The 18,017-nt window shown below is 39.6% G+C and overlaps 2 protein-coding genes across 3 annotated transcripts in view; both read left to right on the top strand.

Annotated features, from left to right (window-relative positions):
• The window catches only part of LOC100177617 (peptidyl-prolyl cis-trans isomerase FKBP9), a 5,703-nt gene extending 2,977 nt beyond the window's left edge, over nucleotides 1-2,726 (top strand). Inside the window, exons 7-12 of the mRNA XM_009861233.3 lie at nucleotides 211-400; nucleotides 674-819; nucleotides 1,130-1,331; nucleotides 1,464-1,609; nucleotides 1,835-2,013; nucleotides 2,203-2,726. Of these exons, the coding sequence (XP_009859535.1) occupies nucleotides 211-400; nucleotides 674-819; nucleotides 1,130-1,331; nucleotides 1,464-1,609; nucleotides 1,835-2,013; nucleotides 2,203-2,391 (1,052 nt within the window). The 3' untranslated portion in view covers nucleotides 2,392-2,726. The remainder of the gene's footprint in view (nucleotides 1-210; nucleotides 401-673; nucleotides 820-1,129; nucleotides 1,332-1,463; nucleotides 1,610-1,834; nucleotides 2,014-2,202) is intronic.
• A 1,650-nt stretch (nucleotides 2,727-4,376) lies between these two features.
• Nucleotides 4,377-17,475, top strand: LOC104266010 (potassium voltage-gated channel subfamily H member 8-like). Of its 2 annotated transcripts, XM_009861305.3 has the most exons (21): nucleotides 4,377-4,894; nucleotides 5,411-5,511; nucleotides 5,717-5,849; nucleotides 6,017-6,127; nucleotides 6,237-6,364; nucleotides 7,556-7,714; nucleotides 8,415-8,526; nucleotides 9,616-9,776; nucleotides 10,172-10,385; nucleotides 11,359-11,553; nucleotides 12,058-12,175; nucleotides 12,327-12,408; nucleotides 12,607-12,702; nucleotides 12,824-12,977; nucleotides 13,189-13,363; nucleotides 13,723-13,775; nucleotides 13,908-14,114; nucleotides 15,018-15,060; nucleotides 15,487-15,817; nucleotides 16,389-16,559; nucleotides 16,619-17,475. In XM_009861305.3, the coding sequence occupies exons 1-21, from the start codon at nucleotides 4,822-4,824 to the stop codon at nucleotides 17,036-17,038; spliced, it is 3,237 nt and encodes a 1,078-aa protein (XP_009859607.1). In that variant the 5' UTR covers nucleotides 4,377-4,821; the 3' UTR covers nucleotides 17,039-17,475. The 2 variants fall into 2 exon arrangements, with proteins under 2 accessions (XP_009859607.1, XP_026691793.1); XM_026835992.1 differs by lacking the exon at nucleotides 4,377-4,894 and having other exon boundaries at nucleotides 5,510-5,654.
• The last annotated feature ends 542 nt before the right edge of the window (nucleotides 17,476-18,017 follow it).

The raw sequence follows: 18,017 nt of genomic DNA, 5'->3' as shown, positions 1-18,017 counted from the left end.
TTGTTTGTTATAGTTTGTAGCGCTTATCCTTAGTTTTATTTCAACTTCATGAGCATTAGATCAGGGCCAGATTCATGAAATCCATCAGATAATTCCCTGAAACTGTTTTTTTACTTTTAATTAAATATTTCATATATCAACATTTTTTAATCTAAAATTCTCATAAAAAAAGAAATTATAATTTTTAAGCGTTTAAATTTTTTCTTTTAGGTAAAAACATCCCGGCTTCAGCAACGATAGTATTTGACATAGAAATCATAGATTTCCACAACCCAAAAGACGAACCCCAGATTAAAATTGTGGTTGAAGTTGAGGGGTGCGAAAGAAAACTTGAATCATCGGATTTTGTTCGTTATCATTACAACGGAAGCTTTGCTGATGGAAGTTTGTTCGATTCAAGGTGGGGTGTTGTGGGTTCTTACTGCGTGTGTGTGAAGTCACATCACGCGTGTGTCTTCTTATCATTGAGTATGGAGTATAAAAAATAAATAAAAAAAAAATATACCAAAAAATAACTGCCCACAAAGTTACATACGTGGTAACTTGTAAGTTGGTGCGAGGTGTATGAAACATAACATCCGTGTTATAACGACTGTCACATAAAAAATCTACTCTCAATCATATGAAACAGAAACATCTTATGATAATCTAAAATTTCCTTTCTTTCTCTCAGTTACCAACGGAATAAAACATACGACACGTACGTTGGGTTTAAACGGGTGATACCCGGGATGGAGTTGGGGTTGGTGGGGTCTTGCATGGGTGAACGAAGGGTCATCAAACTACCCCCACACCTGGGGTATGGGGAGCCTGGCATAGGTGGGTTGTTGTGGTTGCTGTGTGGACTACCCAGCTACAAGCGCGGACATAAGACTACCCAGCTCTCTTTACACTGATGATGAACCAAGTGAAACATCTGCATGCGTCTCTTACATCATCAGTGTAAAATGAGAGCTGAACTGGCAGTGTTTATAAAGTTGTACACAAGTGCACCCACCATTTGTGTCCTTGGCAAACAGTGGCGTCATCGTTTTGTTGAAACTCTCCTGACTTCTTGTTAATGTTATAAAGCTTTTGCAATTCTTTTATGAAATCTCAACATATTACCGACTCCATTATGACATCACAGAGGGTCGTATCCCGGGTAGTGCCGTCCTCATATTCTCCGTTCATATCGTTGACTTCCACAATCCCAAGGATGATGTTGAGATCAAAGTCGAGTCGATGCCGCCATCTTGTTTGGAGGACGGGGTCGTAGTAGCGAGGAAGGGGAATTACCTCACGTATGATTATAAACTCTTGCTTATGGATGGAACGTTCATTGAATCAAGGTGCGTGTGTTTGGGTTGGTGGGTTCAAGGCCAAGAGTGGTGGGTTCACACCCGTGTTATAACAACCGCTGTTGCCCCGCACATGGGGATATAAAATTCCATTCTTTTGTAACACTTGTTTTTGTTCCACAGCACTGACAGTACGGGTGATTGGGGAAACTACCTCGGTCGGGGTGAACTTATCCCCGGGGTTGAAAGGGGGTTAACCGGGATGTGTGTGGGTGAGATTAGGAGGGTGGTTGTCCCCCCACATATTGGGTACGGGGAGCAAGGAAGGGGTAAGTTGGTTGTGGGATTCAAAGATTATAAAATGTGGATAAAACTTGGATAAAAAGATAAAACAACTCCTCGCGTGATCAGAAACGACAGTTGTTATAACACAGGTGTTCTGTTTCATACACCTCGTGCCCGCTTACGAAGTATAATTTTAGTAGACATAACTGATTGAGGTTAATATATATATGTCATGGAACTTGGTCCTCAATTATTATTCTTCTAACAAGATTCACTGAACATTCCCGGAAGTGCCGTCCTCGTTTACACGTTCCATCTCCACAAGATCCAGGAATCTCTGCCTGAAGGTTTCACCTTCGTGTGGTCCAAAGAATATTCGCCGCAAAGTAAGGAAGAAGTTTTCGCGGCAATGGATGAAGACAAAGATGAACAAGTTTCGCTGCCTGAGGTGAGTATGTGGTGTCTATGGTTGGTACATATACTCACTGCTGAAGCTATTGCAGTGTGTGGATAAGCAGACCTGACTTTTGGTTGGTTTGGTCATTTATATCATGCAGGACATGAGTTTATAACCCCGGCTATGCCTAGCACATAAGTGGCGATTGTCACACACTATGAAAAAGTTACCACCCCACAGATGACATCATTCATACTCGATCAAGTGGAACGTGGCCACGCCCATCTGCTCCCCGGTCACGCCCCCGAAAAAGTGATCACCGACCTCTTCAAGACGCAAGACATCGACCACGACGAAGCTCTCACCATCGAGGAGTTTCGTCTAAAGATGCCGGATGCTCTCGGGGAGAAAGTGGGAGATGAGCTGTGATGATGTCATCATGATATGACGTCATCAATGTATGATGTCATTATAGTATGACATCATCAATCTATGATGAGCTGTGATGATGTCATCATGATATGACGTCATCAATGTATGATGTCATTATAGTATGACATCATCAATCTATGATGTCATTTACAACTTTGCTTCTGTAAGCTTATGACATCATAAATTGATGATGTCACTAAAAAAGCGGTTGCAGTTACCTGGTGGTACTTATGCAGTATTAAACACGGTGCTTTTATAAAAAGTAACTTATCAATCATTTTTTCGTATTTTTACATTTCATGACAGCATAAAATAAATTGACAATTGCACAATCGTATGTATTCAAGAGAGTGGCAACCATGGTTAAGTCACTCAAGTTCCACCCATGAGAATATAAATGACCAAACCATACAAAAGTCATGTCTGCTTATCCACACACTGCAATAGTTTAATTTATTAGTTTGCATAAATTATAGAATAGTCAGCCTAAGTAGGAGATACAAAAAAATAAATATCAAGGCCGGGTAAGGTTTGGCGGGATGGAGCTTATTGGTTGGTTAAAGCAGTTTAGTGGATGCTAGTAAGGAATCGTCCGTTGCCCGATTAGACAATACATAGGGGAATAGTTTAGGTTTAGTAATTAGGTAATAAGGGGGAAGATTCTTCACCAGCGCCACTTTCTGTTTGGGATGGTTGCAGTAATTTAGCAGACACCCTGGTGGCCGCTTGTGCAGCTAAATATCGATCGACGGCTAATTCGCGAGGCCTACAGTGGCTAGAAGTTGTGAGTGATGGTTAATTGCCTTGTTGTTTAAATAGCAGAGCCCTTGTGCTTGTAGGTGCGTGTAATTGTTGTTGTTCAACGGCGTTTCCAGGGTGCAAATCGTTTATATTAGGCAGTTGTAAGTTTAATTTGCAGGCAGTTGCACAGACCAGATGTATATTGTCGTGTTATTTAGTCATAATCGGCTGTAAGTGCGTATTTTAAGACAATGAACAACATCATTATGCTTACTGTGACGCACGAATCATGTTCTAGTAAACTTGTTTTGCGATTATTTTGTCAAAATGAACAACTTAAAGAGTATTGTGACGCGTTCAATGCATATAATTATTGTTTTGTCACAAAATATGTTTTCCAGATCCTTGACAGTTACTGTTGTGACATCACAATTGTCGTACAGTGATCGTATAATTCGATTTATTCGTTGACATCTGTTGAGCGAAGATCGTTTATTATTCGCGCGATCGAAGAATATTTTATCTAACCTGCAAACGATTGCTGGGTAGACTGTCGACTGTAGCTGAATACTGCATGGTTTAGGTTTAAATTTCATTATGTAACCAATCTATAGCACGCACACGCGTAAAGGCAGTGGCTGGAAACTTATTTAAGTGGTAACCAGACAAAATATTGTTTATTTTATTTGAGAGTTCCTACAGTGAGGGAAGTCATGGGTTCCTAGATCTAAGCCAGAGTTAGCGCAGTAAAATAACTTATGTGCAGCAAAAGCGCCGATGGTAACTATAACCAAGCATAAACAAGTATATGAACACACAGTGTGTTTAAATGTAATATAACAAGGATGTTGAACAGCTTTGTTCTGTTAAGTTAGACGATGTTGAGACGTTTGCTTTTAAATCATTAGTTTTTACCTTTTGGGTTAATTCAAATATAATATAATGCTGTTACAACAAAATAGTACATGTATAAAAAATATATTTGAAACTCAGTCACGAGCAGATAATATATGAGAAGTGGCTTCGGCGAAATATATTAAATAACATTAGTTGAATCGGGGCAAAAGTATGAATTTTATTAACATAGTTAGGGTGGGGGAAGATGGGACACCTTTTATTCTATTTTCTCGACCCGTTTGTAAGTAAACAAAAAAAACATTTAAAAAATTATAAAACCGTATCCTCACGACTCCCATAGACCTTTGTTAATTGTTTAAAACACGATCAGGATATTTGGATATTATGTGCTAAAGGTGTCCCATCTTTCCCCACTCTACTATTTTTCAGTTAATATTCAAATGGTTGTCAACCAGTTGCGGCCAAACATGAATTAACAATTTGTAAATGTCTGTTCAATTAATAACTTGCGCAAAACAAGGGGTAAGCGCTGGTGGAATATTTATTTATTTTTAATAATTTTACTGTTAGTGTTTCTGACGTAGGTTATCTTGAATATAACATGTGTCTATTACGTCATAAATACGTTTGTACCAAACATTCAGAGAAACATCGATTTTTATTTTATGGCGCGAACGCCTCCCTTGCCAATTAATTAGGAAACTAATCACTTTCATCCAATCAACAAACTTCACAACTCATTAAACTAAATGAGATACGTCATAATATACAATCTATAGAGAAATCTAATATTCTTATTTTTATTTTAAATAAAGTTTCAGTTTAGTTATGCCGATCAAAAGCTCTAGTTTTTCGCACACCGACTTTCTGGAGACGGTGTCCACACGCTTCAATGGAACACGTGAGTAAAATATTTGTTTAGCTTGCCAACACGGCGCGAATATTTATCTTCCCTAAACACGCGTGGAAACACGACGTTGCGTATCGTATGTTTGTAAACTTTTAAATTTCAAGAAATTTCTTTTATTTTTCGTTAAAAATTCCGATGTCTCAAAAAACCCGAAATAATCGATTATTTTATGTCTTTTATGACGTAACATTGTCGGGTTTGTTTCGTAGTTAATTATTTATTCGCGCGTGGATTAATGACGAATAATTGACAATATTACGTTGCGGTTCCATCGATTATTTGATTACAATAGTGGAGTTGACTTTACTGTGACGTCACAGTACGATTTGTGACCACGGCGTCATGTTTTAAAGTTTACAAAAGTTTAAACAAGTCGTTATTTGCCTTGCAATTTGGGTAACTCCCAATTTCAACTAAGGGAAATTCCCGAATATATTATCTGTTTAATTTAAAGCTGCAATCCAATTAAAATAATTGATCAACGTGACCTTTCATTGACCTTTACAGACAGCAGCTTCGTTCTTGGATCGGCGCAGATTGCCGGGGAATTCCCCATCGTGTATTGCTCAGACGGCTTTTGTGAATTGACAGGGTTCAATAGGTCACAGGTGGGCTGTGTGACGTCATATACAGTGGCGCAACCAGGGGGGGGGGTGCCAGGAAACCTGACCCCCTTTTTTTATATATTCTTTTTATGATTATTATATGATAAACGCAATTGCGGTGTCCTGTTCCTGTTTAAGAAGAGCAAGTAATAATAAGTGATGCTGTTTCTTACCTGAAGGACGATAACGAAGTATTTGTTGTTTGCAGATAATCCAACAAAGCTGTTCCTGTGATTTCTTGTACGGAGCAGAAACAGAATACTCAGATATTTTGAAAATAAGGGAAGCCCTTGAAACGCAAACCAAACTACAAATGGAAACTATTTTGTACAAGAAGGGAGGTACGTCGTTTGTTAACGTTGGGTGGTTATATGAATGCAACTTATTGATCCTTGCATGGCGGGGCAATGAAAGTCGTTATAACACGGGTGTTCTGTTTCATACACCTCGTTCCAAGTGTTTTGCCCAAGTACATTCATGATTTCAATACAAAGATATTTTTCCTCAGGTTCCTCTTTCCTGTGTTTAATGGATATAATTCCCATCAAAAACAACCCCAACGGGACTGGTATGTTCCTCGTTTCCTACAAACAGATCTCAACACCTGGAGATGACGAAGGTAACTATTTACTTTAATTACTTTGGTTGGTTTATTCGCAACTGTAACTTAAATGGTTGCTATTTTTTCACCTGTCAATCAAACAGTTAAGCCACCTGTCAATCAACAGATGATGAGTCAGCACCAATATCGTTTGAACACCTTAGTCATCGTCGCAGAAGTCGGGCGGTCCTTTACAATCTTTCTGAGAGTTTACAAACAAAGAAGAAGAAAAAATGTTTCAGAAGATTTGTGGACGTAAGTACACCTCATGCTCACCGTCGAGTTATAACATGGGTATCTTCTTATACACCAGAAACACATGATGTATTCATACACCTCAGGCTCACTGCCGAGTTATAACATGGGTGACTTCTTATACACCAGACACACATGGTGTATTCATCCACCTAATGCCCACTGTCGAGTTATAACATGGGTGTCTTCTTATACACCAGACACACATGGTGTATTCATACACCTCATGCCCACTGTCGAGTTATAACATGAGTGTCTTCTTATACACCAGACACACATGGTGTATTCATACACCTCATGCCCACTGTCGAGTTATAACATGAGTGTCTTCTTATACACCAGACACACATGGTGTATTCATACACCTCATGCCCACTGTCGAGTTATAACATGGGTGTCTTCTTAAACACCAGACACACATGGTGTATTCATACACCTCATGCCCACTGTCGAGTTATAACATGGCTGTCTTCTTATACACCAGACACACATGGTGTATTCATACACCTCATGCCCACTGTCGAGTTATAACATGGGTGACTTCTTATACACCAGACACACATGGTGTATTCATACACCTCATGCCCACTGTCGAGTTATAACATGAGTGTCTTCTTATACACCAGACACACATGGTGTATTCATACACCTCATGCCCACTGTCGAGTTATAACATGGGTGTCTTCTTATACACCAGACACACATGGTGTATTCATACACCTCATGCTCACTGTCGAGTTATAACATGGGTGTCTTCTTATACACCAGACACAAATGGTGTATTCATACACCTCATGCTCACTGTCGAGTTATAACATGGGTGTCTTCTTATACACCAGACACAAATGGTGTATTCATACACCTCATGCTCACTGTCGAGTTATAACATAGGTGTCTTCTTATACACCAGACACACATGGTGTATTTATACACCTCATGCTCGCTGTCGAGTTATAACATGGGTGGCTTCTTATACACCAGACACACATGGTGTATTCATACACCTCATGCTCACTGTCGAGTTATAACATAGGTGTCTTCTTATACACCAGACACACATGGTGTATTCATACACCTCATGCTTGCTGTCGAGTTATAACATGGGTGTCTTCTTATACACCAGACACACATGGCGTATTCATACACCTCATGCTCACTGTCTAACATACAACACCCCTCCCCCTCTTTCAGAGATGTTTCAGCGGCTACTCGGAGTTAAAAATGAGCGGCAAAATGTCGTCAAGGTTTGTTATTCCTCATTCAAGCAACTTCAAGTCTGGTTGGGATTGGTTCGTGGTCTTCCTTACTTTGTACGTAACCGCTGTCGTTCCCTTCTATGCAGCCATACAGGTGGGTGGGGACTTTGTAATAAATCTTAAATTGTTTCACTTTTTTTAAAGATGTTTGCATAAGTTATTTTTTTACCGACACAGTTGCAACGAATCAACAACCTTAGTTGTTCCGATCTTCTTTCAGTTAAGTTGTATTTGAGGATGCTTTAGTATTTTTATAGAACATTAACTTTGAAATGATTACACAACCTTCAAAGGTGTTTTAAGTTGTATAAGATGACGACTTTGACAGTTGTACAGTTGTATGTGGTTTGCATAAAAGTTGTATTTTACGCCCAATAGAATTTATATTTAATTCCCTAGGAATTAGACGAGGGTAAGCGTCAGATAAAATTGGTTTTGATTATGTAAGGTTGTTTTACAAACCACCCCTTATTAATAATGTATGGAAACATCTCTCTGGAAAACTTAATTCGATTTCAACCCCCATGCTAATTTCTTCTACTTTAAGTTAAGTTTAAGTTTTTATTTCAAAGAATTATGTATTTTGCCTAATATCAATTGTTTGTAATATTTATTTAAAAATCAAAGAATGTAACTTACTTTATCCTCGCATAACCGTGATTATGTTTTGTGGATTTTTTTATTTTAGGTGTCTTGACCAAAGACATATACCCCACAATGGTAGCAGCGTCGAGCCATAAACCTCTAACCCCTTCCTAGAGTAATATTAATTAAAAAGTTTATTTTCTTCTCAGTCATTCGGTGGTGCAAACCACACACTTCAGTCACCTGACCTCTTTCATCGGAAAGATACAAACCCCGTCAGTTTCGCAATCGACATCGTCATAGAAATCCTATTTTTACTCGGTGAGCATTTATTTAATTGTAAACACATAATATTCCATAATTGTGTTTATAACAATTAACAACGCTATCGATGAGGATACGGTTATGAAATTCCGTAAATATTTTTTGTTTATTTTAAAATGAGACGAAAAAATGTAAAAACATCTTACAGCAGCCTTCTGTACTTTATAATTAATTATTGCAAATTCCTAAACTAACACCTGCTCTAACATAAATTAAGATTTTTGTATAACATACACTAAAAACTGTTGGCATCATCAGTGCTTGTAAAAAACGACTAAATCGAATCAATACAGTATTGATTGACAGGTAGAAAATTATCGACAAAATTATAATTTGTGCAATTAACGGTTTGAATCGTGGGCAATTATTCATTCTGGTTTCGTAATTCAGAGAAATTAGAAATAAATTGAGAAAAGAAAAAATTTACTTGAGTTCATTTCAAATTATATTAGTTTAAAATACTCGCTACGTTTTATGTTTTCTATGAACAATCTTTATCTAATCAGCAAACCCTGGGGGATACAATTATTGCTCTAAACGTCGCTTAAAATTAGATATATTGATAATGCACATAAATATTTCGTGTCTCGTTTCCTTCTTACAAATTTGATTTTTATTGATGGTTTGGTTTCTGTTTTAAAGAATATTTATCGTAATATTACATAAACAGCGGAACCACAATTATATATTCTACCTCTATATTATTGATTGTTTTACCGAATAATATGGACGGTTATTCAGTCATACACTAGAATCCCAAGAAAAATGTGTCTATATATATTTTCACCATTTACCAATGTAAACTGTTTGGAGTACTTGCCTCTAGTCCAGAGAATACCGGGTTTAAGGCTTTGTGCTGCCACCATTGTGGGCGTGTCCTTGGGCAAGATGCTTAATGACAATTGCTCTAACCCAGTGGTCACTAATGAGTTGTCCAAATTATCAGCCATACAAAAAAACAATCACCCACAAAGTTACATACTTCGTAACTCGTAAGCGGGCATGAGGTGTATGAAACTGAACACACATGTTATAAAGACTGTCGTTGCCATCACCCCTATAAACAACTTATACCCACCCACCTAGATATTGGGATATCGTTCCGTACCACGTTTGTGGCGAAGTCGGGAGCCGTGGTGTTGGATCCCAAAGTGTTGGCACTGGCTTACATCAAAGGTTGGTTGGTCGTCGATCTAATTGCCGCCGTGCCCATAGATATCATATCTCATGTGTTTAATGTACCATGGGTGAGTTATTCTATTTCTATGTATAAAACTCGAAATACTTTGTAAATTTAACATGTTTTTAGATTACCTCATGACTTGGTTTTACTCAAGTACTTTTTACTCGCAGCGTGTTTTAGTTAATTGGTTTTTCCTTATACTTTCGAAGAAAAAACAACATTTATGTTATGTTAATGATAACGTAACAAGCAGTAGACTTTATTCAATTAATTTAAATAATAATGTTAAATTAATTAAATTGTCTCTATTTTAGTAGGATATACAATAATGAATATTGCAGATGTTTGTATATCATAAACCTCATAAACCTCAACTTTTCAAACACCAAAGTTTTAACAAACATATTTTTAAGTTGTAGCTGTTTAACAAATTTTATACATTTTTATTTTCGATCCCAGAGTGCACAGCCAATAGCATTGCTGAAGATTGTTCGATTGCTTCGTTTATTTCGTCTCTACAACAAGATTGTTCGTTGGTCACATTATGGAATGTTCGTTTTAACAATGCTGGTTGTGCTGTTTGGGTTGGTCGCTCACTGGCTGGCTTGCATATGGTTCTCCCTCGGCTGGAACGAGTTCAAATCTCAATCCGGGGGCGAAACGGATGGTATTGGTGGGTGAAGGGTGCAGGAAACTAATTTACCCGATTTATTTATTTCGTTGTACATTTTCAAAATTAAAATATTAGGAGTGTTTGCTGCACATTGTCTCCTAGTTTCCACCCACGAGAATATAAATGACCAAACCAACCAAAAGTCATGCCGCTTATCCACACACTGCAATAGCTTCAGCAGCTCGACTGTGGACGTGGGAGTGGCAACCATGGATAAGTCACTTAAGTTCCCACCCACGAAGACATAAATGACCAAACCAACCAAAAGTCATGTCTGCTTATTCACACACTGCAATAGCTTCAGCAACTCGACTGTGGGCATGGGAGTGGCAACCATGGATAAGTCACTTAACTTCCCACTCACGAGGACATAAATGACCAAACCAACCAAAAGTCATGTCTGCTTATCCACACACTGCAATAGCTCCAGCAGCTTGACTGTGGGCATGGGAGTGACAACCATGGATAAGTCACTTAAGTTCCCACCCACGAGGACATAAATGACCAAACCAACCAAAAGTCATGTCCGCTTATTCACACACTGCAATAGCTTCAGCAGCTCGACTGTGGGCATGGGAGTGGCAACCATGGATAAGTCACTTAACTTCCCACCCACGAAGACATAAATGACCAAACCAACCAAAAGTCATGTCTGCTTATTCACACACTGCAATAGCTCCAGCAACTCGACTGTGGGCATGGGAGTGACAACCATGGATAAGTCACTTAAGTTCCCACCCACGAGGACATAAATGACCAAACCAACCAAAAGTCATGTCTGCTTATCCACACACTGCAATAGCTCCAGCAGCTTGACTGTGGGCATGGGAGTGACAACCATGGATAAGTCACTTAAGTTCCCACCCACGAGGACATAAATGACCAAACCAACCAAAAGTCATGTCCGCTTATCCACGCACTATTCTATATGGGTGAGGTCTTACACATAAATACCCGATATTCACTTATTCAGGTTGGTTGTACGAGCTGAGCCACGCCATTCACCTTCCATTCAACTCCAATGGAACTGGTGGTCCTGATGTCGTCACCTCGTATATCACTAGTTTATATTTCACCCTCAGCAGCTTAACGAGTGTTGGCTTCGGAAATGTTTCGGCCAACACAAATAATGAGAAAATATTTTCTATCTGCGTCATGACAATTGGAGGTTAGTGTTGAACCAGGGATCCTGGGTTCGAATCCAGGCCAGGGTTGGAGAACCAGGGATCCTGGGTTTGAATCCAGGCCAGGGTTGGAGAACCAGAGATCCTAGGTTCGAATCCAAGCCAGGGTTGGAGAACCAGGGATCCTGGGTTCGAATCCAGGCCAGGGTTGGAGAACCAGAGATCCTGGGTTCGAATCCAGGCCAGGGGTTGGAGAACCAAGGATCCTGAGTTCGAATCCAAGCCAGGGTTGGAGAACCAGGGATCCTGGGTTCGAATCCAAGCCAGGGTTGGAGAACCAGGGATCTTGGGTTCGAATCCAGGCCAGGGTTGGAGAACCAGGGATCCTGGGTTTGAATCCAGGCCAGGGTTGGAGAACCAGGGATCCTGGGTTCGAATCCAGGCCAGGGTTGGAGAACCAGGGATCCTGGGTTCGAATCCAGGCCAGGGTTGGAGAACCAGGGATCATGGGTTCGAATCCAGGTCTTGATATTAACTAAACCCCACAGCCCTCATCCACGCTGTGATATTCGGAAACTTGACGGCCACAATCCAGCGAATGTACGTGAGAAAATCGCAGTTTGATACGAAAATGCGAGATTTAAAAGATTTGATTCGTGTCCATAGGTTTGTTGCTATTTCTATGTTGGTGTTATTCATACAAACAACCACACTCATGATGTAACAACCAATATAAACCTGTAATTCAAATCTGATTTATTTTTATGACATCACAATCTGTCTTAATTACCTCACCAACATAATTATGACATCACAGATTACCAAAATCGTTGGAGCGTCGAATGGTTGAACAGTTTCAAGCGTCATGGGGACAGAATGGGGGGGTGAACCCAACTGAGGTGGGGGTATTATGGTGGGATGTGGGTTGCGAGGCTTTTATTTCAACTTTGGGTTTTTATCAACATTGCTGTTTTCTGCTAATTTTCTTCTTTCCTATGTTTTGCATTTGAAGAGTTAAATAAAGCCAGACAAAAAAAAGCAATGTTCATGTATTTATCAAAATATTAATAATAAAATAATAAATTTATCTTAACCAGGTTTTAAAAGATTTTTCGAACGACATTCAGTCTGACGTGTACGTTCATATTCATAGAGAAATCCTTGACCTGCCGATGTTTCAGAAGAATAATCAAGTAAGATGATTTCTATGTTACTTATTACATTATCTTTGTTTTTAAAAGTTGTTTAATAGTCCCGATAAGCAATCGTGATATATTTGTTTCAACATTTAAAATACAAAATATATTTTCCCAGGGTTTTACAAGATTTCTATCCCACCATATGACGAGATACAAAGTTTCTCCCGGCCCCAACATCATCCACCAGGGGGACCCCTTGCACGATATCTACTTCTTGTGCAACGGGTCAATAGAAATCCGCAAGGGTGACGTGATGGTTAATATATTAGGTGAATGTTATGTGGATTCAGCATTTTAAGTTCAACTGTCACACTTTTTAACTTATTTTTTCTTCCATAATTTTTACTCGTAGCGTGTTTTAACAACTGTCGTTTTGCTGCTAGTTTCCTTCTCTTCGTTGCTTAAATTTATTCGATCTTTGCTATCGAGGTAAATCAACATTTTGCTAAATCAAGTTTTCACTCGAGTAAATATTTTCAGGCAAATGGGACGTATTTGGCCCCGATGTGACATCACAGAGAGACACCACTGTGACATCACAGTTCAATGTAAGAGCTCTCACCCATTGCGAATTGGAATGCATTTCAATCAAGGGTTTGCTGCAAGCGGAGAAGTTATACCCCGATCTATCAACGGGCCTCATCGAAACTCTTTTGTAAGTAGTTGTTTTAACATGATACGGCAACAACAGTCGTTATAACACGGGTGTTCTGTTTCATACACCTCGTGCCAGCTTACGAGTTACCACGTATGTAACTTATTTATCCTCGCATGGCGGGGCAACGACAGTCGTTATAACACAGGTGTACTGTTTTCATACACCTCGTGCCCGCTTACGAGTTACCACGTATGTAACTTTGTGGGTGATTGTTACAAAACTCATTAGTAACTACTGGCTTGGGGTGATTGCTGTTAAGTGTCTTGACCAAGGACACATACACCCACAGAATCAAGCCCGTTAAATTTATAATAATTTTATCACATTCATTAAAATTACCAACAGTCTATTTTTAGATCAGAATTTTCATGCAAGTTGTGGACAAGAGAAGCTGAATTAACGAGCCAAGGTAAAATATTAAGTTTTCAATTATCGAGTATAGACTCATTATACTATAGCAGATGTTTCACCAAGTCTACTCAGTCTTTTACAAGCACACGTGACATATTTCTCATTAATTAATAATTCGAAATACTTTCAGTTTCATCAGGTTCAACCGAAAACGTGGATTTGATTTCACTCCTAGGTGACAGGAGAGAGTCCAAACAATCAAAGTTACAGGACAGCGTTATTATTAATATCGATGGTTTGAAGAACTCACCACTAAAGGGCAGCAAAGATTTGAAACGATCATGTTTTGATTACGGAAAAAAAAAATTGGTTTCATTACTTTCTCCGACTACAAAAGGTAAGAGTTGTTTCGATTAAATCTTTAAATCGCTCCACCTAGTGGTTGAATAAATGAATGTAACTTATTTTATCCTCGCATGGCCGCAAAACGACTGTCATTATAACACGGGTGTTCATACACCTTGTGCCAGCTTACGAGTTACCATGTATGTTACTTTGTGGGTGATTGTTTTATTTTTATGTATTTCTGAAAATTTAGACAACCCATTAGTGACCACTGGGTTGAAGCAATTGCTGTTAAGTGTCTTGCCTAAGAACACATACGCCTACAATGGGAGCAGCGACAGGTCTTGATTCCATTACCTATTGGTTACAGGCGAGTGCGCAAACCACTATGCCATGGCGCTGGACAGGTCACTAATGGGTTGTCTAAATTATCAGCCATACAGAAAAACCATCACCCACAAAGTTACAAACGTGGTAACTCGTAAGCTGGCACGAGGTGTATAAAACAGAACACCGTGTTATAACGACTGTCGTTGCCCCGCCATGCGAAGATAAATAAGTTACATATGTGGTAACTTGTAAGCTGGCACGAGGTGTATAAAACAGAACACCGTGTTATAACGACTGTCGTTGCCCCGCCATGCGAGGATAAATGAGTTACATACGTGGTAACTTGTAAGCGGGTACGAGGTGTATGGAACAGAACACCAGTGTTATACCGACTGTTGTTGCCCCGCCATGCGAGGATAATTAAGTTACATACGTGGTAACTTGTAAGCTGGGACGATGTGTATGAAACAGAACATCCGTGTTATAACGACTGTCGATGCACCGCCATGCAAGGATAAATTATATTATTGCTTAGGTTAAGGTTTTGTTCTTAGTTAAAAACATTGGTGATGATTTATGATAAAGATTAAACTTTACTTGTTTTAAATTATTTATTTTATTCCAGAATCAAATACAATGGACACACTTAACCCACAATCAAACCATGGGTAAGTAGACAATTGTTATGACATTATAACCGGCACCACAGCTCAGTGGTACGCTCACCTCGATACCAGAAGATGCAGGTCCAACACTCGGCCCTGCTGTTATTGTGGCTGTACGTGTCTCTGAACAAAACACTTAACATTAATTGTTTCCAACTCAGTGGTCACTAATGGGTTGTTTTATACTTGTAACTTATTTTCCCTCTATTGGCGGCTAAAGCGAAATTGCAACCTTACAAGTTACCACGTATGTGGTTTTATACACCTGACAATTAAACAACCCATTAGTGATCACTGGAATAAAGCAATTGTCGTTAAATGTCTTCCCAAGGTCATGCATGGCTTGAATAGTATTAAAGCCGGTGCCCCGACCTAATTGATTCAAGGTATCAATTACATCATAATGCTTATTGTTCCTCAACAATGCAGTTTGTCATGCTCAGCTTCCGAAGGCTCTAGTTTAAAACAAGTGAGATTTTTCGACAAACATTTGACTCCCCAAGATGTTGGTTATGATGTCACAGTCCGTAAGCATAGCGAACCAAGTATTTCAAGACACATCACTTTTTATGACTTGCCAAAACTATGCGCCAAATCCAATGACTCAACAATTGGTAAAAGTGCTGAGTCACCGATGACAGGAACCACTCGGAAGTTGAAACACCAGGTGTCACTACAGAGCAGGCGTAGAAGACGAAGAAGAAAAATATCAAAACGAGAAAAAAATATGGAAGATATTCATTCAGCTAATGTTCAACAGGTAACCCTGGCCTGGATTCGAACTCAGGATCCCTGGTTCTCCAACCCTGGCCTGAATTCGAACCCAGGATCCCTGGTTCTCCAACCCTGGCCTGGATTCGAACCCAGGATCCCTGGTTCTCCAACCCTGACCTGGATTCGAACCTAGGATCCCTGGTTCTCCAACCCTGGCCTGGATTCGAACTCAGGATCCTTGGTTCTCCAACCCTGGCCTGGATTCGAACCCAGGATCCCTGGTTCTCCAACCCTGGCCTGGATTCGAAACCCAACCCAGGATCCCTGGTTCTCCATCCCTGGCCTGGATTCGAACCCAGGATCCCTGGTTCTCCAACCCTGGCCTGGATTCGAACCCAGGATTCCTGGTTCTCCAACGCTGGCCTGGATTCGAACCCAGGATCCCTGGTTCTCCAACCCTGGCCTGGATTCGAACCCAGGATTCCTGGTTCTTCAACCCTGGCCTGGATTCGAACCCAGGATTCCTGGTTCTCCCACCCTGGGCTAGATTCAAACCCAGGATTCCTGGTTCTCCAACCCTAAAGCAAAAATCCAGTTTAACTTAATATTTCCTTTAGGAAAGGGAGATTCTATCAAAGAACTTTGCTTCGGAATCTGACAGTGACTTTGGCCACCTTCCACCTTGTGATTTTCGCACCACCTCTCGAGGTTATTCACGCTACCATATGAAAAGTGATGAGAATTATCATGGTGAATATTTATTCAAACTGCGAGGGTATGCCTCCAAGGTAAGATATTTGGTGGTAGTTTTTGATTACTTATGTTATTGAGTCGTCGTTGTACCCAGGTATCTGCTTTGTCACGGGATCTACAAAGTTTTATTAAGCAAATAGAAAAGAACAAACAATCAGAAACACCATTATTGCATCACTATCAAGATGAGACAATCAACTTTGCACCAAACGACGAATCATTTGTTTTTTGTGCGAGCAACCAACTGACGTCAAACCAAGTTTATTCTGATTGTTCCAAATCTTCTGATGTCATAGTGACTGATTTGATGTCACAGAAAGCAAGTAACATGTCACTTCCGAAATATACTCTCACGACACCTAATGGTGATACGGTTGACCTTGAGAATGATGTGCTAGCATCATCTAGTGGTCAAAAACATAAGTTTAAATCTGTCTTTCTTCGTGCCGAGAGTTATGTTGACAGTGAGAGCGGGTACTTGAGTGAACCCCATCGCCATGCTATGTCATCGTGATGTCATGCTACATCATCGTGATGTAATGCTTCATCATCGTGATGTAATGCTTCATGAATGAACTGATGTAATTTATTTATCCTCCCATGGCAGGACAACACTCGTTGTAACACGGGTGTTTTGTTTCATACACTTTGTGCCAGCTTACAAGTTACCGCCTATGTAAATTTGTGGGTGATTGTTTTATTGTATGCCGACAATTTGGACAACCTATAAGTGACCACTGAGTTTGGGCAATAGCAGGTAAGTGTCTTGCTTAAAGACACAAATACCCATAATGGTGGTAGCCATGATTCCCATGAACTTTAATCTCCAAGTTAAGTACAGGCGTGCCAACTATCGTGCCCTGTGCTGGACTGATGTCATGTTACATCATTGTGATGTCATCATTTCAATCATTTTATTTGTAAATAAATAAATGATAAACACTTTCAGTAGTTATTCGCACAACCTTAACGGTTTCCCGCAATTATTATTTATTACCAGAGGCAGAGGCGAAACTTAAGGGGTGTCTGGGGTAAAATGTTACTCTAGTTTTTGAAACATCATGTTGTAGAACCCTAGTTTTACTCTTAAAACAGATTTTACCCTGCTGTTAGGTGTCTGTACAAACAAGCAGAGCCAAAGTATATTGCATTCACCACATTATTCAATGAGGTTCCCTATGTTTGAAAACTATGAGTGTAACTGTATTTTAACAATGTCACCCCAGATTTTACCGTGCTGTTAGGTGTCTGTACAAACAAGCAGAGCCAAAGTATATTGCATTCACCACATTAATCAATGAGGTTCCCTATGTTTGAAAACTATGAGTGTAACTGTATTTTAACAATGTCACCCCAGATTTTACCCTGCTGTTAGGTGTCTATACAAACAAGCAGAGCCAAAGTATATTGCATTCACCACATTAATCAATGAGGTTCCCTATGTTTGAAAACTATGAGTGTAACTGTATTTTAACAATGTCACCCCAGATTTA

Source organism: Ciona intestinalis, chromosome 9 (genome assembly GCF_000224145.3).
Source record: "Ciona intestinalis chromosome 9, KH, whole genome shotgun sequence".
Classification (NCBI taxonomy): Eukaryota; Metazoa; Chordata; class Ascidiacea; order Phlebobranchia; family Cionidae; genus Ciona; species Ciona intestinalis.
This window is presented reverse-complemented; position numbering and strand designations above follow the sequence as displayed.

Bases quoted from the DNA above. Each gene is read 5' to 3' on its own strand.
- LOC104266010 (XM_009861305.3), top strand. From the start codon at position 4,822: ATGCCGATCAAAAGCTCTAGTTTTTCGCACACCGACTTTCTGGAGACG. The intron at 11,554-12,057 runs GTTAGTGTTGAA...TAAACCCCACAG, and splicing joins CTGCGTCATGACAATTGGAG to CCCTCATCCACGCTGTGATA. The intron at 13,364-13,722 runs GTAAGTAGTTGT...GTCTATTTTTAG, and splicing joins GGCCTCATCGAAACTCTTTT to ATCAGAATTTTCATGCAAGT.